Below are 23,911 nucleotides of genomic sequence, written 5' to 3'. Positions count from 1 at the left end.
CTGTGGGAAGAACAAACGGGACTGGCACAATGGCTTGCAAGATAAGAGCATCTAGGTAGACCCTGGAAAGGCAACGGGACAAGCTGTTGGCTTTGAAGATCCTGCCTCTGACAGGCTATACAAACTTGTTTTGCCAAAGCAACGCAGGCAGTTTGTTTGATTGGTCTTTAAGGTCGTCTTTCTCTGAAATGCTTTGTTGTAAATAAATGATACTTTGCTTTAACGAGGGGTCTGGTCATTGGGTACCATCGTCCCTGCCCTAGAGGGAACAGCATCACAGGGGCTGACGGTAAGTTAGATCTACTGATGTAATCCCGGGACTGTGGCCCAGACCAGATCAGAGTGTGGGAGAATCGCGTGATTCCACCCCAGGCCAGGTGATGACTGGAGGCCTGAGGTTTGGGATGGGGGAGGTGCTCAGAGAGACCAGGAGGGGTCGGCAGTGCAGTTTGCCCAGTAACTGTGCCATGCAACACACCCAGCAATGAGTCTGCAGGAGCCTGGAGTTGGAGTCTGTAGAAATATGGGTCAGTTTATGGAATCACACTGAAACCATCCAAATCCAGGAGTTTTATGTGGCTTCAATGTGCAACCAAAGGAAACATGGGAAGTTTGACTCAGTCTGGCTTTGGGAACCCTCCAACTCAAAGCAGAACCTACAAGGGGCATGTGTCACTGGAAACCAAGTGCTAGGAAAGGATTGCAAACGGCTGCGAACTAAGCCTGCCATGCCGCACAGCTCTGGAAGAGAGGAAAGAATATATTGCAGCATGTGGTCTGTGTGTCTGTCCTTGCCTGGCTTTATTCTGCTTGAGCCTCTGCCCGTCTCTCTCTCAGAACAAGCTGGGTTTGCTAGCAAGGGGGATCTGGCCTCTCGCCAGGCATTGATGGCGATAAGCTGCAATACATGTGCAAGTCACACCAGGACATGCTCAGCAGGGACCATGCGGCCCATTTAACTCTAGAGCAGGGAAAGGGCCATGCATAGCACGTGCCATGAAACGCACCTGGACTCTCCCCCCATGGGATACAGCCCAGGCCATTGCTTGGCAGTCTGTGCTGTGCGCTTTACCTCCTCAGCTAGAGGGGGCTTGATTCAGAGGCTGCTGAAGTTAATGGAGTGACTCTGGATCTACACCCGTGTGAATGATATCAGGGGCTGGCCTGCTGGCTATTCGTTACTCCCCAAACGTACTTGACAAAAGTTAAAGTCAAAGTTGAAATGAGAAGCATGTGTAAATGTTTTTTCAAAGCACGGGCGTCCTTCAGGCCATGCAAGCAGAGAGGGCAGGTCCAGAGAGGGCAGTGGAGAGCAGCGTGAACGCAGGGTAGAAAACGAGCTGCCTCACTCTCTGCTGTAACCCCACTCCAGCTGCCCCCAAAGTGAAAATACAGGAGCAGCTGGGGGGTTTCCACCAAGTGCGGGCCACTTGGCTCTGAACATGGGGAGAGAGCAGAGCAGGCCGAGAGGACAGGGGAGGGCATGAGATGGGGGAATAGGCGTGTGCGGGGAGCTGGCGAGGGGTGGGGCATGTGGGGGAGGTAGGAGTCCCCAGGTCTCAGAGGACAGAGGGGGGATATCTTGTTTCACTCTGGATTCTGGTCAGTGATGGCCCCCGCATCCCTCAAACGCATGTTGGTTCCGGGCCTGATTCCAGATTCTAGTGACTGGACCTAGCCAGTTCTAGCCAGAAGCCCTGGTGGAACCGCGGCCTTTATTCTGGGCCGATGTTAGGACATCATTGACTCCCTGGTGCTGGATGGAGCCCCCAGTCCCAGCAGGAATTTGGTTTGAAGATGAAGTAGGAGAAAGACATCAGCAAGAACCCCTGCCCCTTCCCTGTTATTGCCACCATGGAGGGGGAGCTCTTTGCCTAGAGTCAGGGTGAGGGGCTTTTGTGGGCCACGTGTCATTAAGGCTGGGTTTTCCTTCCTCTCCCCATCCCGGGGGAATTTCAAAAATGGGGGGAGTGGGCGTGGAATGTGCTGGCGTGACAGCTCTGGGCGCTGATGGCCTCTGTGCACAACACTGGGTGCAGGCCAGGCAGCGGTGGTGCATGGCTTCCCCCATGAGGCTGCCACAAGCCTGACCTGAAGGAACCACACCCCCGGCCGGCATGAGGGTGGAGGTCAGTCTCTGCAGCCCCTCTGCTGAGCTGCCAACACAGGGGCCAGGTAGCTGCGGTGGCATCTGTGGGGTGACACGGACACCTGTCCCGCGAAGGAACCTGGCTGAGACTCGCCAGTTCATTTCCCGTGAGCTGCCGAGTGGACGTTTCCTGTGACAGCACACGGAGGGACGTGATGCCAAGGAAAGCCCGTGAAAGGAAGGCTGGAGGGGGAACTGAGCATTGCTGTTACCGGTTGCAAAAGACCAGAGTCGTGCCTGCTGGCTGGGGTAAGCTCATCTCTCCAATGCAGGATCCAGGACTGTCTGCCAGTGTGAGGACCCCATTTTCTCCTCCACCCAGTCCACGTAGTTAGACACTTTGGTGTACACCCCATACACCTGCTTGCTTCCGCACTCTTCCGGCCCACCCCATGAGACCAGGCCTTGGGCCACCCACCTCTGGGTTCTGGGGTCCTGAATGACGAAGGCTCCTCCGCTGTCTCCCAGGCAGGTGTCCTTCCCGCCTTCATAATACCCGGCACAGAACATGTTCTCCGTCACGCTGTAGTTGCCTGAGCGGGATTCATAGCTGGTCTTGCACTCGGCGTGCAGCACCACCGGCAGCTTGACGTACTGCAGGACGTCAGACAGCGTCCTCATCCCTGAGCTGATGATCTCGTCCACCGTGATGTTGGGGTTGGAGATGCCCCAGCCGGCCACCAGGCCCAAGGTGTTGGGGTGAGGCCCTTCCAGCTCATGCTCAAACTGGGGCAGGCAGACTGGCAGTACGTGGGCTCCCATGGCCACCTTCTCCTTCAGCTTGACCAGGGCGATGTCATGGTTGTAGTTCTGCATGTCGAAACCCTCGTGAAGGACGATCTCTTCCACCGTCCGGTTGATGGCATCCTTCTTGTTCTTCACGTCATGTAGGCCCAGGTAGACGGTGACGTGCTCCTTGGACACTGGGATGACGGTGTTGTCCCGGCGCTGGGAGCGGAGGACGTGAGCCGCCGTCAGCACCCAGGAGTCGGAGAGGAGGGCCCCGCTGCCGAACCATTTGTCGTTGGGGACCCTGGACGTGTCCTCCACCACGATCAGGGCCTGCCAAGGGAAGAAGCCGGGCTCCGCATTCCGCCCTCCAATGATGCGCTTGATTATCCCGGGCAGAGAGCGAGATGGCTGGCCGCACACTGGTGAGAGAAATGACAGGACAGTTAATCGAACATGGGCGAGCACTTCAACAGGAAACAGCAGGAAAGTGATTCTCCAGTAGATTATGCCACTTTGGATTGGTCTCTTAAGAACCAAATACTCTTATCTCTGTCCCCAGGGGACAATCCTCTGTCTTGTGGACATCAGTGGTGGGAAAGACCCAACCCCCTCTGCCACTGCAGGTTTGGTTCCTGTGATATATGCACCAGAACGTGGAGTAGGCTGGTTTTAAATGACACAGGCACCCCAAATCTATGCCCCGAATGAACCCTCTCCATTACGTCCGGAAGAAGGGTACCTACATTTTTATACATTGTTTCAGTTCCTAAAGATTGTCACTTGCTCCATTGGTTTGTACCTCCATAGCTTAGTGGAAGGTGGAATCACTTGGGTCAGGAGGGGAACTCCTAGTGGAGGACCCTGGTCCATTCCTCTAGTGCTGCAGTAGAGATGATGATGATAGTGATAATAACCACAATCGCTTAGCATTCACCGAGCCTGAGTCTGCCTCCGTTAATGTCAGTCAGGGCCTACCTGGGCTGCTCCAAAGTCTGCTGAAGTCTGTGGGTCTGTCCATTGATTTCAATGGGCTTTGGAGCAGGACCACACGACTTCCAGCATTAGGTCGGAGTGGTTCAGTGGACAGGGCCCTGGAGTGGGACTCAGGAGACTTGGGGGTCTAAGCCCACCTGCACCGCTGATCTCCCAGGTGTACCTTGGGCAGGTCACGTCTCACTTCGTGCCTCAGTTTCACCTCCCCTTATTTTGCTGTCATGTCTATTTGGACCGCGAGTTGGTGCATGAACTACCCTTACACCGTACTACCAATGCACGTGTTACACCTGCAGCTGCTGGCCAGGTTTCCTCTTTGGTGTCTGATCACCCAGGATGGCCTCACACTGTAGACAGGACATGCTCTAAGCAGGCAGTGTGCCGTATTCTCAGCATCACCAAAGACAAGCCCATGGCATAATCTACCTGCAATGATGCATGCACGCTACCTAGCACCATCCATCATTGCGCCTTCGAAGCCCAGAATACCTTCGTGGGGGTGGGGTGGGAAGAGCCTGGACTCTCTCCGTCCCCCCAACACACACTGAAGGAGGCTGCCAGGGTCCCGCTGCTAGCGCACCCCGCCCAGCATGGGAAGGTCTTCGGTTCTAGCCCAGGCTGGCAATGAGACAGAACAGAAACACGTTGTGCCATCCCGCCCCCCAGCCCCGGAGCGGGGATGGAGGGTTCTGTGGAATTTGAACCCCCCTCGCCCCTTGCTTTCCATCAACATGCTGAGCAAGGCAAGGTGGGATTCAATGCACATGCAGATGAAGTCGAACTGATCCCCTGGCTCAAACGGTTAATGGGATGGACACCCTTATACCCGGGACCCCATATCCTTCCTTCTGTCGCCATTGGAGACCGTGTGGCCATCTTCTGTCCCCACAACAGGCAACCAGTTTTCTTGCAGCTCTCAAAAGAAAAGCATTCAGTTTCCTAATGCATCCTACATATTGCCGGCCAATGCCACAAGCACCTCAGAAGTGTGAGGAGTCTGTTGACTTGACTCAGGCCTTGCTCCCATGTCACTGAGAGCAGCCTCAGGCTTCTGGTCTTTATCAGTGAACCATGTAGGTGGGTATCATCCCACTTATGCTAAGACCCCAAAATACCAGGCCCACGTTACACGTCTTCTGCAGTGTCCTAGATCTGCAGGGCCGTCCCTTGGGTCTCAGTGACAAACTAGGTTGCAATGTAAATGGCCACCCTAAACCAGTGCTTTAATAGATGCTATTAACAAGTCAGGAGTAAAGTAATGCTAAATAAAGACCCGATTCAGCAAAATAAATACAGAATCATAGAAGATGAGGGTTGGAAGGGACCTCAGGAGGTATCTAGTCCTACCCCTGCTCAAAGCAGGACCAACCCCGACTAAACCATCCCAGCCAGGGCTTTGTCAAGGCAGGCCTTAAAAACCTCGAAGGATGGAGATTCCACCCCCTCCCTAGGTAACTCATTCCAGTGCTTCACCACCCTCCTAGGGAAAAACTTTTTCCTAATATCCAACCTAGACCTTCCACATTGCAACTTGAGACCATTGCTCCTAGTTCTGTCACCTGCCACCACTGAGAACAGCCTAGCTCCATCCTCCCTGGAACCCCCCTTCAGGTAGTTGAAGGCTGCCATCAAATCCCCCCTCACTTTTCTGTTCTCTTCAGAAATAAAAGAGAGAAATAATAAATATTAATAAAAAGGGGCCAGAGGTTTACTGACCTCGTGGCGAGAAGGGGCGGGAACAGTAGACAGGATATATCTTAAGTGAAACTTGGTATATCTTTAGTAAGGCTGTTGGCACAGTCCATGTGACTTTCTCTTAAGCAAACTAGGGAGATGTGGTCTAGATGAAATTACTATAAGATGGATGCCCAACCGGTTGAAAGACCGTGCTCAAAGAGAAGTTATCAATGGTTCACTGTCCCACTGGAGGGCGTATCTAGCGACGTCCCGCTATGGTCAGTCTTGGCTCTGGTGCTACTCAATATTTTCATTAGTGACTTGGAGCATGAAGGGGAGAGCATGCTTTTAAAATCTGCGGATGTCACAACGCTTGGGAGGGACAGCACTTTGAAGGACAGGATTAGAATTTAAAACAACCTTGACAAATTGGAGACTCAGTCTGAAACCAGCAAAATTACATTCAGGAAAGCCAAGTGCCGAGTTACACTTAGAAAGGAAAAAATCAACTGCACAACTACACAAAGGGAAATAACTGGCTGGGTGGTAGTGCTGTTTGAAAGGATCTGGGGGCTTTAATGGATAACAAACAGACTGAGCCTACCATGTGATGCTGTTGCGAAAAAAGCTACTATTGTTCTGGGACGTATTAACAGAAGTGTCGTATGTAAACACAGGAGGAAATTGTCCCGCTATGTGTGGCACTGGTGAGGCCTCAGCAGGAGCTCTGTGTCCAGTTCTGGGCACCCCACTTTAGAAAAGAAATGGGTAAATTGGAGAGAGGCCAGAGGAGAGCAACAAATATGAGAGAGGGTTTAGAAACCCTGACCTACGAGGGAAGGTTAAAAAAACCGGGGCTTTTATAGTCTTGAGGGGGGGACCTGATAACAGTCTCCCAATACGTTAAATCTGTTATAAAGAGGATGGTGATAAAATGTTCTCCATATCCACCGATGATTGGAGAAGAAGTAACTGGCAGCAAGGGAGATGTAGGTTAGATATTAGGAAAAGCTTTCGAACGCTCAGGGTAGCTAAGCTCTGGTGCAGGCTTCCAGGGAGGTCGGGGAATCCCTGTCACTGAAGGTTTTCAAGAACAAGTCGGACAAACCCTGCCAGGGCTGTTGAAGGTGTTTGTGGTGCTGCCGCAGCCCAGGAGGATGGAGTAGCTGACCTTTGAGGTCCCTTCCAGCCTCACGCATCTGATTCTGTGAAAGCCGGACGTTCTCGTGCCGTTTTCCCTCAGCCCTTACTCGTGCGACACGCCCATCGGGCCGGTTCCTGCTCTCACAGTGTAACGGCAGATTTGCATCAGTGTGGCTGAGCTCAGACCCTCTCACAATGCACCCGTCTGTGGTGGGAATGCTCTGACCTCCGGATCGGATCCTTGCCACACGACCTTTTCGATACAGTGGCTCTTTAAGAAAACCCTACGGGCGCCTCGGTGTCTGGAGGACACACAGTTTCCTGATGCTTCTCACACAGCTGTCTTCTCTTAATGACTCCACTAGCAGTTATTCCTCTCCAACCCCCTCCTGCCACATTTCTGGCCATGAAACAACCATCCCACTTTGCCGGCTCATGCAAGCTAATATGTTTGCCTGCCAAGAACTGTAGTCTAGACTTTAAGAGCCTGATCCAATAGCCCACTGTAGTCCATAGGCCCCACGTTGGTCTCTCAAGAGCCCTAATATGCTACTTACATGCCTGTGAATTATCCCCTTAGCTATTTACCCAGTTCATTTCACTCCATTTGAGAGGGAAAGGTGCCCGGTAGAGGCAGTTCAGCTTTCTAGCCAGGCTTTCCGAGGGAGGCTGTCATGCGTTTAACTGAGTGGAGAAGATAAAAGAAAGCAACGGGAGGAAAGATCTCTGAGGTTCGGGATGGCGGGCGCCTAGGAAATTGAGTCACAGCCAGCCAGCCACAGATCTGGGATTCAGACTCAGACGCTCGCAGACCACGGTGACAGGGGGCCACAGAAGTAGAGGAGGAGGTGGATTCATAGCTCACAGCCACGTGTAAATCCAGTAGACGGCTCTGCCTGTCCGGAAGACGTCCAGGGTGATTGAAGGAAGCGCAAAAATGCTGAGCTCCATGATACGGAACAGGGACGCAATCAGCTTCTTTCTTCTGGGCTGCCAATTTTGTGACACTTGAGTGACATTGTTAGGTCCAGCACTGGGGAAAGTTTGACTTGTAAAGACGCAACCTCCCGGAAACGGCTGTGTGTGTGTGTGTGTGTGTGTGAGCAGGCGTGTGTGTGCGTGCATGTGTGTGCGTTTAGGTTCTCTCCCTTGTCACATGCTATCAAGAATATAAAATTTTCTAGACAAACAATTCCTGTCTCCCAGCTCTGTCCAGCTGTCAGGCTGCCATAAAGCTGCCTTTCCTCCTAAGGAGATGGGATAAGTTGAGAGGAAGCTTGTCCAGCCAAATATTTATTTTAATAAAAATATATAAGGAACATTGAAAGTCCTGGAAATGCTCTTGCTCATGGCAGATGGAGGGTGCAGACAAGGCGTTGAGGGAGGTGATGAGCGGTGATGGGAAACTGGCTTGAGTCAAAGGGAGAGAGAATTCTAACCGCCGCTGAACTGACGCAGATATTTGGGTAGCTTTCTCCCCCCTGCCATTCTTTGTTTTCCCTGGGTCTCTATGTGCTCCTGGCTTCCATCAGAGCTGGAAACAACACACGAAGGCTGCCTGCATTGCCTCATTAGCCCAAACAAAAGCACCAAGGACTAAAGTCCAAATGTCTGTTTTGTCACCATATGCTCCCAGTCGGGGTGCAAGGAGCGGCCACAAAAGAGGAGACTGCCCCAGTCCCAGCTACAATCCCCATCTCTGAGTTTCCTATGCCCAAGGGGAGTTTATGGGGTTCTCAGGCCTTCCTTTGGAGCATCTGCTGCGGCCACTGTTGGAAAGAGCTTGCTAGAATAGGTAGGCTGAGGGGCTGAACTGGACTGGGTCCTGTGTCCTTGGGAGTGGTTAAGAGAGAGTAAATATGGAGCAACAATATCATTTATTCTCTGGCTTTGGCCTCAACCCTGCAATCAAATCCCTGCACCCACCCAGAGAGCTGCCCATCTAGATGCAAGTGCAGGATTGAGGTCCGTAACTGTACTTAAAACACACACATCTAGGCCTGGTCTACACTTACCGTGAAATGCGGTGGCAGTCGCCGGGAGATACATTAGCTATGTAGATTAGCTTGCGTATCTCCTGTCGACTTCCTAAATTCTAGTTAGTGCGGCGTCCCCACTTTGCTGCGCCAATGGGAAATGCCCTCCCGTCGACGCAGCGTTACTCTTTTTTCCGGTGGGTGGATTTATTAAATCGACTTCCGGATCGACTGAGCGGGTTTCCACGGCTGCTCAGCTGATCCCGAAGAATCGATCTGACGGCGCCGAATTTGCTGCCGTCAGTGAAGACATATCCCTAGTGTAACCAATCCTCTTCACTCTCCATTGACTCTGAAGTCCTTGAACCTTGGATGGGTGGGTGTGTGGAGGGGCACGTGTTCTGGCTTTTATCCCTTTCCATTTAACAATGTATGGCTTTTTTTTAAAAAAAAATAACAGTTTTATGAATGGGACTGAAATTAACACGGCCGTGTTTGTTTCACCCCTCAGACTGTGGTGCATTGGTTAGGTGGAGGAATGGCAACCAGACATTTTCACTCCTAGGTCATTGGTCTGAACCCAGCTCGGCTGGTAGGGACCAAATTGAGGTCATCACCATCTGGCTGCTCTCTAGCAGCCTGGGCCCAGGGAGTGGATGCCCTCCAGTCATTCATGTCCATACTGCAAAAATCACCAGTGCTATTGTGCGGTACACAATGGATTCTCTGGCCCGAGTGAGGCAGGAGGTCGGACTAAAGGGACCCAATGGTCCCTTCTAGCCTATACATCTGTGAATCTATGAACAGAGGCAGACGACCTGCATGGGAGGTTGCTGGAGCAAAGGCCGTAGGGAATGTTTGCTCTGACCCGCCAGCTCAGCGCGTGCTCCCCCGGTGCTGCAGGAGACACTCTGCTTTCCCGCGTGCTCTGCACGCAAGGTCCCTTGGGGATCTGCCAGGGAGGAGCGGTTCCCAAGCCTGGCAGCAGCTTTCAAAGCCAGGCCAGAGCCCTTCATTCCTCTGAGATGAGCTACGGCTTCAGCACGAATGCTCCATGACCGTTCTGGGGTCAGGAGTGGATCTGGTTATGATGGAGTCAGTCCACTGCAAGCAGGGGAGTGGCTCTGGGTCTGCACCAGCCGGACTGGGAGCAGAATCTGGTCCTTTGCAGATAAAGGGAAAGTGTCTTATCGGTGCGTTTGTTGACAATTAAAAGCCCTGGGGACTGGAGCCCTCTGTCTATCCACAGAACAGGTACAGCAGCGTGTGCCGCAAGGCACCGCATCACCCACCGACAAGCCTCCAGCCTGACCCACACAGGTCACCTCTACCGTGGGCTACAGCTGGGACTTGGCTGAGTGTCTGCGCAGCCAGGCAAGGCCGTGTGATAGAAGCCTGTAATCAGGAGCTATCTGGCCACTCCCTTGCGCTGAGAGCCAACCGGGAAAGTATTGCTGGGCTTGTGGGAGCAGACAGGAGAGGGGCCGGGATAGGAGGTGCCGCACCCACTCTGTATTTCCTGAAAGACTCCCGGATCGGCGCTAGAAATGGATACCAACCTCCGTGGAGATCTAGTGCCTGAAGGGTCTGATTCAGAATCCCAGCCTAGACCCCAAGTTCCACCCCTGGCGCCTATTGCGATAAAGGCCTGAACAAAATCTGAAGAAGCCGAACATCCCAAAGCGGGGTGGGTTCCGAAGGCAGATGCAGAACCTCGCTGCACAGCGGGGGCTCATGCTGTGTTTTGACTCTCTGGATCAACCCAGGAACGGCGTGTCATTGAAACGTGCTACCTCTGCACTCTCTTGGTTAGCTGTGATTTGTCAGTGACTAACTGTGAGCTGGGCCTGGAAACTCACCGGCCACAAGCATTCCTGCCAGCGCATCCTGACTCTCGGGACACGACCCCTAAGGCGGTTGGGATTCCTGAAGTAGTCCCAGCAAATATTCCCAGAAAACCATCTGCAGGAATTTGTCCAGCCCCAGGGCAGGGCTGGGCGCATTGTGAGAAGGAAAGGGAAAAGGGGAGTGTTTCTAAAGGGCACGTAGCTCTGCCCAGCACTCCGTGTGCTTTGAGCAGAGTGCAATATTTGCCAGTTTCATTTCCGCTGAGCTTTGTTGTGGTTGGCCTGCAGGGTCCCCGGAGATGGCGGCGTGCGCCGTAGGAGGTGTGTGTGTAAGGCAGAGCACGCTCGGCTGCAGTGCAACGTCAGCAAGCCGCATCCTCGCCCGAGACTGTGTGTGCAGATCAGAGGGAGGGCGGGCGTTGGGTCTCTCTCTAGGGTCTTTTCCAAGGACACAGCAGGCCAGTGAGCTGGAGCAGGAGTGGAGATAGGAGAGGGACATACGTGTCTTTCCTCCCCCAGGAACCAGCGGAGGTTTTGCTGCCGCTCTCTGTGGCTCAGACTCCAGGCTCTAATTGTTTCTAAAGCACTGCAGCCTGGCTGTGTGTGCCCAGCGATAACCGGCATTAACAACTGCCTGCACTAGGTAACCGGCCACCTACGCAACGGTACGGACTAGGAGCCGCTGAATCGAATTCCCCCTTCTGACACTGCCTCTCCCTGTGGCCTGGGACCATTCCCTAAACCGCTCAGCCTCAGCGTCTCCAGCTGTAAACTGGGGCTAGTTCTCACCCAGGGGCTTCGTGGGGAAGAATCAGCAAATGTCAGTGGAGCGCTTTGTGCTGCCGGAGTGGATCTCAGGGGGGCACAGCAAAGCGCCCCCCCCAGAGGTTCCAGTGTGGTGTTGATGGGCCGTTATTTAAAAACCCGCCCCTGCTGGGTGTCCAATTTCTGTGGGCTCTTGGGTGGTTGCTTGAGGCAGGTTCCAAGGCCAAGATCCCCCTGGGCAATCTCGCTGACCCCTCAGGAGACCTCAAGGGCAGGGTTTGGCCGCTGGGCGTTAGAGATGGCCCTGAACCAGCCCCCTGCCCTTCAGCTCCTGTGGACTTCGGGGAGCTCAGAGCCCAGCCCCATCTCTGGGACACACAGATCTGGCTCATTGCTCTGTCCTTTAGAGCAGCTAGGGCCCTCGTGCCTGGTGACTACTGCTGTTGACACTCGCGGTCGCTGTTGGCTGCTCAGGTATTCCTAAGGTGCCGTACCTGTGGATCACAGCCCGGGGCACTGCTCTGTAGCGAACGCACTGGACTGCCCCAGCCGCGGAGTGAAGCCAGCCAAGCTGGGCAGAACAGGACCCCCCTTCTTCCTCCCCCCGCCCCGTCCTGTACCGATTGCATCATGATCTGTTACCCCTTGCAGCGCGCATGCTGGCTTGGCAGGCACGTGGCATGTGTTGGTGCATCATGCCAGAGCTCTCTAGGTACCTGGTCGACAGGACGGCAGCTTGGTCCCCAGTTCCTCGCTCTTCCACACCCCGTTAGCATCACAGGTGTACGTCCCTGGAAGAGAGCAAAAGGTGAGTTGAGCGCACAGACGCACAGCGGCCTGTTGCCAATACGAATGCGCAGGGTTTGCACACGCATCGGGTGCCTGCGCCGTTAGCTGCGGCCGTGGCTTCGTCACGCACGTTCAAACATGCAGCCTATGGGGGGGTTGTACTCCAGGGGCCGTAGTCTGTCCCCAGTGCCACCAGTGCCACTGGGCATACGGAGGTGCCCCGGCAGCGGAATGTGACCCTATGTGTTTGTCAGAGGAGAGATGGAGTGTATGAAAGGCCCCTCCACTGCCTGCCCCCCCGGAAATGACTTTGCAGGGCAGGGAGAAAGGAAGGAAGTTAATCAGCCTGCACCTCGGGGCATCTACGCGCCGCTGTTTATGGGGATTTCGGTTCCCCTGCGGCCCTTTCAGAATGTTTGTGGCACGTCACTGTCTGGTATTCTGGTGCCGAAACAGGTGGTGCCTTGAGCCCTGCACTGTCCAAGGGAATACGTACACTGTGCTCTGCTGTGATCTGCTTCTCCCTCCCCAATGCATGACAGATGTGCTGGGCTGGGCCATGAAGCAACCCTGCCCCCCGCAAGCATCCGGCATGCCAAAGGTTATTGCACCATGAGGCTGGGAGGCTGACTGGGTAGCAGCAGGGTTATGAATGGGGGGGGAGGGAAGGAAGCTGGAATGTCAGCAAATTCTTCAGATCTCCACTCCCAGACTGGAGCAGGAGGTCTGTTTTGCTGGATGACTTGCCCCGAGCGTGGCCCGTAACACAAACGTGGCTGATGGAGGTTTGCAATGCACCCTGTGGCCCCTCTCATCACTAAAGGCCATTAAGAGTATGGAGAGCAGAGTCCTGGCACGCCCTGAAATCCAGGGGAGTTAGGCACCTTTTGAGGATCTGGGCGTAAGTCTCTGCAGACCGCAATGCTGCTCAGAGCAAGCGGGAAGCATTGCATGCTGGGAGCTGTTGTGGCTGCAGACCACTCGCTGTAATGGGGGAGAGTGACAGAGATGTTAGCTGGCTGCTGATGGAAGCAGAGCGCCGACCACTGTGCAGTAAGGGTCTTTCCACACTGCAATCAAAGACCCAGCACACAGCCACTGCTAGGCCGGGGTAGCTGACTCTGGCTGGGGCTGGGGGGCTATAAAATTGCCATGTAGCTGTTCAGGCTGGGCTCTTGGTCCCTCCTCTCCTCGTGGGGGTCTCAGAACCCAGGCTCCAGCCTGAGCCTGAATATCTACACGGCAATTTTATAGCCCTGAGGCCTGCGTCCCACGAGCTGATCTGGGGCCAGGCACAGCTCTTTGGTCACAGTGTAGACACACCCGATAAGGCTGTGAATGCTGATGAATGCAGCCGATTTCACAGGCCAGCTCTGACGCTTGCACTGTCCGGGGCTGGGCACCCAACACGCAGATGTGATTGATGCTAGGGACCGGAAAGGGAATCTTCAATTACGGCTCTGCTCCGAAAACAGCGTAACCGGGGGGGTTGCCCCTTAAGGCCTGGGGCCAGCCAAGCCTAGCCACTCAGGAGGCACATGTGAGCACGGATCAGCTGATTCCTTTCTAAGGAAGCTGCAGAGGAGCAGAGCTGCTTAGGGAGAGGCACTGGAGTGAAGCTGGAGGGAGACAGGGGTCTGCCATGGCAGGGAATGGCTGCTCAGAACGCCAGAGGGCAGGCTGGAACGTGGCCTTCACGGGGATTTGAGAACTCTGTGCTGGGAATTATTTTGTTAGTATAAGAAATCCAGCCCCACGGAGGGGTGTTCCTGAGCTGGAGAGGAGTTTGTGTGTGGAGTTCTTAAAGGGCCCCGAAGACGGGAAACAGAGGCAGAGCGCCGCAGGACCACATCTGGCCAGGAGGGGGGGCTTGGGAGGAAGCCGACCCTGTCACAGGGAGGTGCCAGTTTTATTGTCTCTCAGTGGCTCCCCAGACCTGGAGGGGTGCTGGCCCCCCCCAGTGTCCATTGACTTGGGCATTCGGCTCTTCTGCAAATCAGGCCCTGGATCAATCCGGGCAAGCTCCTCCGCAGATGTGCGCGTCAGGCTGGGCTCTGCCTGGGCTGGGTCACCAGTGCGGGCTGGTTCACACACCGGCGCAGCCCTGATGTAACTGAGACGGTTTGGAAACCTTGTTCCGTTCCATCGGTGCCCTCCTCGCACAGGGACGCTCTGGATTTGTCAGTAGGGCGCTTTGTGGGGATTGGCCACAGTCGACTGAATTACATCGCTAGGAGGCGCTCTTCGTTTGAAATACATGTCCGCTCGAGGGCTCGGCACGGGCTTCGTGAAACTGGGGCAAATTCTGCACCCAGACGAGCCTTAGGTTGCTCTCAGTTATACCCTCACTCTGCTCTGGGCTTTAGACGTGCAACTCCATTTTCCACTGGCTGTGCAGCTGCAATTTAGTGGAAACGCTTCTGCCTGGAATAGAATCCAGCTCCCAGAGCTGCACGGGCCCTGCAGTGCTAACAAGATGGAACAGGAGTAAAGCAGTGTTTCGGGCCCAGCAGCACGGACAGAGGCACAACCAGGGAAGAGGGCTACTGATCATCTGGGCAGCACCCTGCAGAGAAGAACTGCACTTCAATGGCCTGCTCTGCTTTTAGCAACCGCTGTGAGATACAAGATAAAATCGCAGTCCGTGGCTCGTTCTTTCTTCCCCTTGTTCTGCAGCACAACATGGCCAGTGTGACCCGGCCACGGCAGAGATTCAATATACGCAATATGCAAGTTTCTATGCACACTCGATTATTATTTGCACAGTACTCTGCAAATAAATGTTTATTATTAAAACTAGCCTATCGCACCCTGACCATCACAGCAACGAGCGTGCCACCCACTCCCCTTCGCACACTTGCACGCCACAGCCCCTCAGCTCCTCCCCCAGCGGCGGATGACCTCACCAGTGATATTTGGGGCCATCTGATAGTAGGGTCGCTGGCAGGCGTACCGGATCCCCGAGCGGTAGGTGGTGAGGTTGTTTCTCGTGGAGAAGGTGACGAAGCCGTGTTCTAGCTCCGCCGGCGCTTTGCAGTCAGCAACTAAAAGTCCACAAGGAAAGGAGATTTTAGCAGCCTATGTACGTGACCCTTCTTGGCACCCTCTGCCCACGGCTTCTGGGGGAGGGAGGAACGGGACACGTTGCTGCATGGATAGTGCATGGCTTGCTCCGGGGACACTTCGAAAGGGGCTCAGATACCAGCCGGCTTCCCCAGAGCTATGCTGGCAGCAGGAGGGGACGTGAGCGAGTGAGACCATTTTAACCCTCTAGGGTATGGAAGGGGAGTACGTCTGTCTTTAATCCCTTGTCTTTCTCTTTCCTTCCAATGGGCCATCTAAGCCCTTTCCCATGGGAAGCGCTCCTGCCCTTCCCCCATTGAAGACCCGGCCCTATTGAAGTCAATGGAAGTTTTGGCGTTGATTTCCACAGGCCATAATGTCACACATTACCCTCCCTGCCCGGTACCCTGCCGGTATTATACTGCTATTAGCTAAGGGAGATTCTCTTTTAGCTCCAGTGGCAGGGCCTGGCCTGGCCTTTGGGAAGAGGAGAATGTGAGTTCTAGTCCTGCTGTTGCTGGGAAAGTCTGAGACACCGTGGTGTGTACTGTAGTATTAACTGCAATCACTGGACAGCTAGGGATTGGTTATCATAAAATCCCTATAGAGTTTAGGTTAGGGGATAAAGCTGGCCCATGTGAGCAGGAGCTATCTGGCCAGACACGCCTGGCAAAGGGCTTCTGGTGACATCGCGGGAACCCTGGGAACGAAGCGTGACCGGTCCGTGCCATTGCTGGACCGGTCTGAAATGAGCAATGCGCCTGGCTTGCCTGGGCTGTGCTTTGATTCTCAAAAGATTTGACCGTCTTCAGGGCTTTTAATCAGGCAGACGCTCAGTGATTCCACTTTGCCTTGCTTCCAGAGGAGCATTCATTCACCTCGCAGCCAGCGAAAGGCAGGCACTGATGTAACCTGGACCAGCCAGTCCCAGCCTAGGGCTGAGCCCACCACGCCAAACATCCATAGCTTTCTCGGGCTGCACAGTTGCTGGTAGAGAAACAGCTAGAATTGCCAGGCAGCAAGTCAATCACTAGGGGGAGTATTGCAGCCCCATGAGTGTAACAGCCAGCACATCCTATTTAGCAAGGTCTTTCAGCTGTCAGAGATGTGCATGGGAACAGGCCTTCCTCATGAACCATGGGGTGGTGCATGGTGGCGCTGGCAGTAATGGCCCCAGGATGTGGCCTTCTCAGGGTGTTGAAATCTGCAGAATCTAATGCCAGGATCGAGTTCTCCTCTGCACACTCAGCACAGTGCCTGCTCCCTGCCCCCGCTGCCACTGGATGAGATGGCCGGGTACAAACTGTGGCCATAAGAATGGCCTGCACTGATTCCTGGCCCTCCAGGGTACCTGTGCTATGAAGAGAATTTGCACTGGATGATGGACGGAGAACGTCGTTCCCTGTGACTTGTACACAGAGGGTTTGCCTCAGGCCTGTCTTTGCAGGGAGGTGGTAGGGGGGCATGAAGTGACGTTAAACTCAAGGGGTCTGATTCTTAGTCATGCGAAGACCCCTTTTCACAGGCCTGGCATGACCCCTTTGGGGAACTCTCTGAGGCTTCACAATAATGCTGATTGCAGGCCGTTAAAGTCACTGAGGTTTGTGTCACAGCGTGGTCCACGGGAACCGAAGAACATACGAATGACCAGGCTGGTCAGACCAGGTGACCATCTAGCCCAGTCTCCTGTCTCCTGACAATGTCCAGTGCCAGGTGCTTCAGAGAGAATGAGCAGAACAGGGCAATTTCTTGAGTGATCCATTCCCAGTCGTCCAGTCCCAGCTTCTGGCAGTCAAAGGAACCGGGACACCCAGAGCATGATTTTGCATCCCTGACCATCTTGACTGACTGCCATTGCTGGACCTGTCCTCCATGAACATATCTATTCTTTTTTGAACCCAGTAATACTTTTGGCCTTCACAACATCTCCTGGCAAAGAGTTCCATAGGCTGACAGTGCGTTGTGTGAAGAAGTACTTCCTTGGGTTTGTTTTAAACCTGCTGCCTGTTAATTTCATTGGGTGACCCCGGTCTCTTGTGTTCTATGAAGAGGTAAATAACATTTCCCTATTCACTTTCTCCACATGATTTTATAGCCCTCGATCATACCCCCCCTTAATCGTCTCATTTCTAAGATGAACAATGCCACTCTTTTTAATCTCTCCTCTTATGGAAGCTGTTCCATACCCCTAATTATTCGTGTTGCCCTTCTCTGTACCTTGTCTAATGCTAATAGATCTCTTTTGAGACGGGGAGATCAGACCTGCATGTAGTATTCAAGGTGTGGGCGTACCATTGATTAAGATAGTGGCATTATATTTTCTGTCCTATTATTTATCCTTTTTCTTATGGTTCCGAACATTCTTTTAGCAACCTAGCAGAGGCGGAGTCCTGGGAACAGAGTGACGGTGATGGGGACACAGCAGATATGTCCAGATTTGTGGGGCTTTCACAGGAAGATAGATTTGACCAGGACAGTGACTTTGGCCTGGGGCAAAGGTAGTTATGAGTTCTGTAGCTTTCCTTCCGTGGGTTCTACTGCTGCCGGTCCCCATGGCAGGGAAGAGAAGACAGATCTGCTGGTCCTCCCATGTGGCGTAGGTGAAGGGAACCTACATAGAGGGAAGGGAGGCCAGGGAAGTGGCCCACCGCACCAGAGAGATGGAAACATTTGCAAAACTTCAGGGGGAGTCTCCCGATAAAATTGCTGATTTGGGCCAAAATTTGCCAGGGTTCATCTGTGCTGATTTGTGTTTGAGTGTCTTCAACAGCTGCGTGTTCCCAAGAGGAGAGTAGGAACCGCAAGGATCGATGTGCCATCAGGAAGAGCGTGTGCTGGAAAGCCTAGGTTGAGAAAGCATGTGCTGTCTCGGCGTGTCTGGGAGAAGGCAGAGCACATCCTCCTACAGACAATTGTCCGGTCATAGATTCACAGATCCCAAGCCCATCGCGATCCTCTCGTCCCACTGCCTGTATATCACAGGCCAGAGAACTGCCCCCCAGAGTAATTCCTGGAGCAGAGCTTTTAGAAAAAAACATGATTTAAAAATGGCCAGTGATGGAGACTCCACCACGACTCTTGGTAAATTGTTCCCATGGTTAATAATTCGTCTCACCGTTAAAACTTTATGCCTTATCCTGCCAAACAAACAGAGTCTTTCTAATCGTCACCCAGCTACTGCCAAGGACTGTACAAATCATTCCAGTGATACCTTCCCCTGCTCCATGCACTTGGGGTGGAGGAGAGGGGGATGCGGTGGGACACAGACTGCACACGTCCAGTGTGGGCAATGACAGGCCTAGCTTCCCTGTGTTGCCCCACCAGTGTCCCTGGAGCCTGGACCATCTTAAGGGGGTGAGATGGGAGTTTACACTCCACGCCCCAGCCAAACTTCGGCCTCTTTGCTGAGATTTAAGGCACAGGGGCCGGACAGCGCCTGCCCTGGTGACTCGGTGTTGTGTGGGCACCTTGTCCCCCTCAGATCTGGACTGGGAGCCTCTCGCCCTATTCGCCCCCCTTTGACCTCTGATCCCCCCCATCCCCACTCCGGAGCCTTATTTTCTCCCAGCAATGCTCACTCCTGGGCAGAGGACACACAGGGCTTGGGGTTGTGCATTAGCCCCTGACGGCTACTGAGCTAATCTCTTGGCAAACAGCCCAGCTGAAGCTGATCTCTGCCTGTAATTCCTTCCTTTCATCCAGACCAGGCCACGCTACAGGTGTGGCTACGCTCCAGCCAGGGCGCTGAGGTAGCCTGGGCTGCATCTGGGGCTTGGTCCCAAGCGTCCGCTCGCTTCGGATGCCAGGCCCTCTCCCTGTTCTCCCCGCTCAGCCCCTTCCTCTCTGGTTCCTGCTAGTTGCAGTTTGGGGCCAGGCTTTCTCCCTCTCGGCTGCTAGCCACAGGCCTCCCTCCACTGACGGGCCCCTCTCCGCCTCAGGCTGGCCCCGCTCAGCCGCCAGGAGTCACGCTGCGTTTCGGCGCGGGGCACCAGGGCTCCCCTGGGCTCGGAGTAGCTCTGCCCGACGCCTCCAGCCCCCCCCCCCCGCTGCCGCACCCCCACCGGTCCCCTGCCCCCCATGCCTGGCCTTCTCCTCCCCAGCTCCTCTCTTTCATCCCCTTCCCTGCACACTTCTCCCTCGGTCGCCTGCAAGCTCCCCCTCACGGCCGCTTTTTGGGTGCTGACTCTCAGACTGGTTAGGCGTCCTGCCCTTGGAGCCCCCGCTCTTCTCTCTCCCCTCCAAGGTCGGTCACCTGCCCACACCCTGCTCTGACAGGGCCTGAGCCAAGATTTCCATCCACTTCCGTGGACTTTGGCTCACTCTGTGTGTGTTCCCGTAGCTCTCCATCCCAAGACCCCTGTCTTCATCCACTTTCTCTCCCCACTAGGCCCATCATTTCCCCCGGCTCGTGCTCTGTCACAACCTCCTAGCCCCTTCCCTCTCAACACCAGCCCTTCTCTGCTCCTTCCCCGGCTTGCTCTAGTCTCTTTCCCCTCTCTGCCCCCAGTCGCACTATATCAGCCCTGCCCTTGACACACTTCCTTCCGGCCAGTGCTCTCTGGCCTGGGAGGTTGCTGCTGGTCTCTGCTAGATCTGGGGTGGGTGGCCAGGAGAAGGAAACCTCAGCAGGGAGGCCATGAAGAGTTCAGCAAAATCAGAGCCGGTTAAAGAGACTTGTGCTCGTAGACGTCTTTGTGTCTCTCTCATGTGAGCACATTTGAGTCCCAAAGAGCTGGGGGCAGGGGTTGAAATGCACCAGAACGTGCCGACCTAGGCTGGCTTTTCTTTGCCCCCGTGATATTTGAATAGAGGAACGCATGTTTCTGATCCATTGCACGGAAACAGATGCCCCGATTTACCTGCTTGGCCCAGAGAGAGAAGGCAGCAAGGGGTTAAATTAAAACAAGCAAACAAAAAAAGCACAGACCAAGCAGCCAGCCTTTGCATAACGATTTTCATTGCGGTGGGGAGCAGGGCTGGGAGGAGACAGCGTGTCCACGGAGAGCGCCATGATGCCAGTGTTATGGCTCCCAACAGCAGTCAGTGCCCAAAGGGTTATTTGTTTTTCCTACGGGAGGGCTCGATCATTTGAATTCAGTTCAGTTTTGTTTTTTCTTTCCCTTTCAGGAGACCCAGTTGGAGTTAAGTGTGTGCCGGGCAGGAAGGGTTTAACAGAGCCCAACCCCCTCCGTACCTACAGCAGTGATGGCTTTGACCGCTCACACTGGGAAAGGACATTTCCATTGTGTCCCATACAGACCTGGGAGGGTGATGGGGGTGGGGGGGCGCCCTGATGGAGCCCTAAGGACTCCCTGATACGTCTAAGAGACACTCTGCCCACTCTAAGAGGTGTGGCTTGCTGGCCCCCCGGGATCATGCTGTCGCTTGGTCCAACTCAGCTGGTCTCTCTGGCCTGGGGTCGGTTGTTTCTGCAGCTGCGCCGAAGGCAGAGGAGAAAGGGGGAAAGAGCAAAGCAGAGAGAAAGCAGAATCAGTAGATGAGCAGAGAAAGTCCATGCAGGAAACACAGCCCAATAACCCCAGAAATAGTTAATGACACCCAGTATCCATTCGGCAAGCATGAAAGGCAGCTTGGGTTATACACCCGGACCCTGCTACTCTGGAGATTTGTGCACAGGGATCCATCTATATTAAAAATATATAGGTACTATGTAGCAATGGAATGTGCTTATGGGCACACCTGCCTGAGAGGAGTAAAAGCCCTCTGTTGCTTTAAAAGCCCTGCAGTCAAAGGCTCCTTAGCCTGGCATTCATTTTTTAATCTCGACCATTTCACGCAGCTGATCGTTCGGGGGACGATTACCTTCCCTTTTTAGATTCAGCTGCAGTACAAGTGTGAGCCTAGTTTGCCAATCTGGTACCAGTGTGCTCCAGCCCTGGAATGCATTTACTCCTGTTCTGTAAGATTCAACTGTGGACCACATGAGAGCAGAGAAATTTGGGTTTAAGTGGTCTATACATTGCCTGACGTGGAATTGAGAAACCAGAAAGCTGGTCTGAAAGGCAGGCAGTCGTGACGATCGCCATAGCTGTGCATGCTGCAGAAAAGAAGTCAGTGGCTGAAGGAAAACAATAATTGCAATGAGGGGTGTGAATAGTGCATTTCATTAGTTTGGTTTCAGAGACAGGAGAACTGGGTCAGAAGGCACAAGAACTGATCTGAGACTTGGTCTACACTACAAAGTTAGGTCGACATAAGTCGCCTTGCATGAATCTATTTGTGCAGGCATCGACACTCAAATTGGTCTCTGGCCTGCATAAGTGCCCTGCTGTGGTGACACAGAAAAACGATTTCCTCGAATTGTTACGCCCGGCCTGGGGATCACACCAGTAGCCCTCCCTTGTTGTGTGCAAGCAGCCAGGTATACACGCGCACAAGCGCTCTACGAACTTGGCAGCTGAACATTGACGTAACTTGTGCTGACCGAAGTTTGTAGTGTAGACATGGTCTGAGACTTCACTCAGCCTTTCAGATGGAGCTTTTTCATTTTTCTGAGGTTTGCAAAAAAATATTTGACCCGCTTTTCTAATTCGTTTCGTTCGTCTCTGCATTTCCTAGTTCTGGCTAGAGACAGGACCACACCAAAGCCTTGGATCCGAATACCCACAAAACTGGCAGGAAATTCAGACCTATACTCAGATTTTACAAATGGCCCTTGTAGCAGAATAACCACATCCACACACCCAGGTCCAGACATCTCCCAGACTCGGGCAAGTCCAGATTCGCACCAGAACTTGGCAGCTGGCTTCCCACAGCGATGAGTAGAAGTAAAGGAGCTGAAATATCACACCGAAGACTGCGCTGATGAGATCTCCCCCCAGATTTTGTTGATGAAAGAAGTTCTGATCAGGTCTTAATTGGCACCTGAACCATTTCATATTCACCCACCCATCACTAGCAGCTTTAGGGCTTGATCTAGCTCCTAGCAAAATCCTCTGGAGCCTTTCCCCAGCTGTCAACGGGCATTGGCTCAGGCTGTAATGACTGGCTGAAGACTTACTCAGATGAGCCAGGCTCCGGTTTACTGGTCAGTCTGAGACGTGAGAAAGTCGAGCAGGCTGGAAATCCGATTACGTTAGCAAGTCACTTAAGGAAAAAATAAACATCCAACCTGTGGCATTTGGCACAAACCCTGTTCCATTTAGGAGAAAGAGCCTGTTTCGGCAGAGGTATAATTTAGTGGTCAGTGAGTGAACAAGATGCAGGGGTGGGTTTCTTACTTTTGCAGATGGGGATCTGGTTGCTCCACGTTCCATCCTTCAGACACTCAATCTGGAAAGAGTCGCTCTCCACGTTGTCCTGTGCGGAAGGGAGAAGCAGAAATGATCCATTATCCACCCAGCCAAAGGACCTCCCCCTCCCCCTGTAGAAACTCGTCTTCTCAGTCGGCCTAACTGGGCATTGCTCACTGGAAAAGTCAGACTTAAACAAGAGCCCTTCCTCTTTATTAATAACTCCTCGGTTTATGGAGTCTGAAACAAGCTTAGGAAATGAACGAGTTTCTTTCAAATATTATATTAGAACCTAGACAGGAGGCTGGGGCAGCCTGCAGTAGGATATTAGCGCACCAGGATGTAGGAGTGAGGCTGGAGACAGATTAGATACATAGAGTGAGAGAGATCATGTTACGAAGCCCTCGGGATGGGGTATGTGGAGCTGGGGGTGGCACGCGCCGTACGGATTCAAAGGGAAGAGGCCCATCCAGCACTTCCTTCAGTTACCAGATGCTCCTTGGAGGTCACCTACCAAAGGACCAGCCCTGCTTAGCTTGTGAGAGCACAGAGGGGCATCGCAGACAGAACAGCACACCCGGTGCTTTCGCTGCCTCCTTTTCTTGGGAAGACGCCACGCCTCGCGTCCGGCATATTTGCAGGAAGTTCGTTTGCTGGCGTGGGCGACAGGTTTAGCTGGTGGCTGGGGGAAGTGCTGTGTTCTCTTGCCTCCCACTTCTTTAGTGGTGACTTTGTGGCTCTAAGTGTATCGTGCCCTTGCCCTGGGAGAGTTGGATGGGCTTTTGTTTGATTCATTTACCCCAAGCCCTGTCCACGGAAAGGAAATGAGATAACAGAAGAGCCCAGTTGCACTGAAATGAAGGGAACCCCTTAGTGAATTAGCCAGATTCTCGGCTCACCTACTATTGATTTCAGTAATGTCAGACCAGCGGAGAAGCTGGCCCAGACAGATCAATGAGGCGGCGTGCTTGCATATCGCTGGCGCCTTGCACAGTGTGACTGCAGCCTCCCGGGGCAATGCTGCCTGTCATGTGAGTTTTTCAGGGCGTTTAAGGCAGAAGGGAGCATCCGCCCATTTAGCCTGACCTCCTGGGCCCGTGTTTTGGATCATGACCGCAGAACACCGGATGTGTCCTTAAATATGGCCATGCCCCGGCTCGAACGCCAGGCATGTGGAGCGGGAATCCCTCCACTCTGTTGGCCTGACGCCCGGTTTCCTCTTGGGTGAGGGAGAGGAGAATCTGACCCGCCGCCCCAAACACGCAGATCAAAGCCGGTGGCGCCTGTACCTTTAGCACGTGATAGCCCGTGTTGCAGCTGACGACCACCTGGTCCTTAAAAGTGTACTGGGCTTGGGAGGGCTCGATTTTCCCGTTGATTGGCGGCTGCACCAGTGGGCATGGGTTTCCTTCGGGGGGGAACAAAAAAAAAAAGACCGCACTGACTAACCGGCCAGAATGTGCGGGGAGAGCCAACCAGTGGAGGCTGCTTTGTATTCCAGTGCCCACAGCTGTATCTCGCTGG

The 23,911-nt window shown here is 53.7% G+C and overlaps 1 protein-coding gene across 2 annotated transcripts in view; it reads right to left on the bottom strand.

Moving 5' to 3' along the window:
• Positions 1-2,138: 2,138 nt before the first annotated feature.
• Positions 2,139-23,911, bottom strand: part of MASP1 (MBL associated serine protease 1) — a 46,624-nt gene continuing 24,851 nt past the window's right edge. The window contains exons 7-11 of one of the 2 annotated variants that reach the window (XM_067561079.1): positions 23,677-23,795; positions 22,376-22,454; positions 14,978-15,115; positions 11,999-12,073; positions 2,139-3,300 (exon numbers count right to left, since the gene is read on the bottom strand). In XM_067561079.1, the coding sequence (XP_067417180.1) occupies positions 2,405-3,300; positions 11,999-12,073; positions 14,978-15,115; positions 22,376-22,454; positions 23,677-23,795 (1,307 nt within the window). In that variant the 3' untranslated portion in view covers positions 2,139-2,404. Of the gene's footprint in view, positions 3,301-11,998; positions 12,074-14,977; positions 15,116-20,192; positions 20,570-22,375; positions 22,455-23,676; positions 23,796-23,911 lie in introns of those variants that run through there. The other variant, XM_067561078.1, reaches the window with a different exon arrangement.

The sequence above is a fragment of the Emydura macquarii genome, unplaced genomic scaffold, assembly GCF_026122565.2.
Source record: "Emydura macquarii macquarii isolate MOO-44397 ecotype Brisbane River unplaced genomic scaffold, CSIRO-AGI_Emac_v2 contig_2365, whole genome shotgun sequence".
Lineage (NCBI taxonomy): Eukaryota > Metazoa > Chordata > Testudines > Chelidae > Emydura > Emydura macquarii.
The sequence above is the reverse complement of the archived record's forward strand: the minus strand, read 5'-3'. Positions and strand labels throughout refer to the sequence as shown.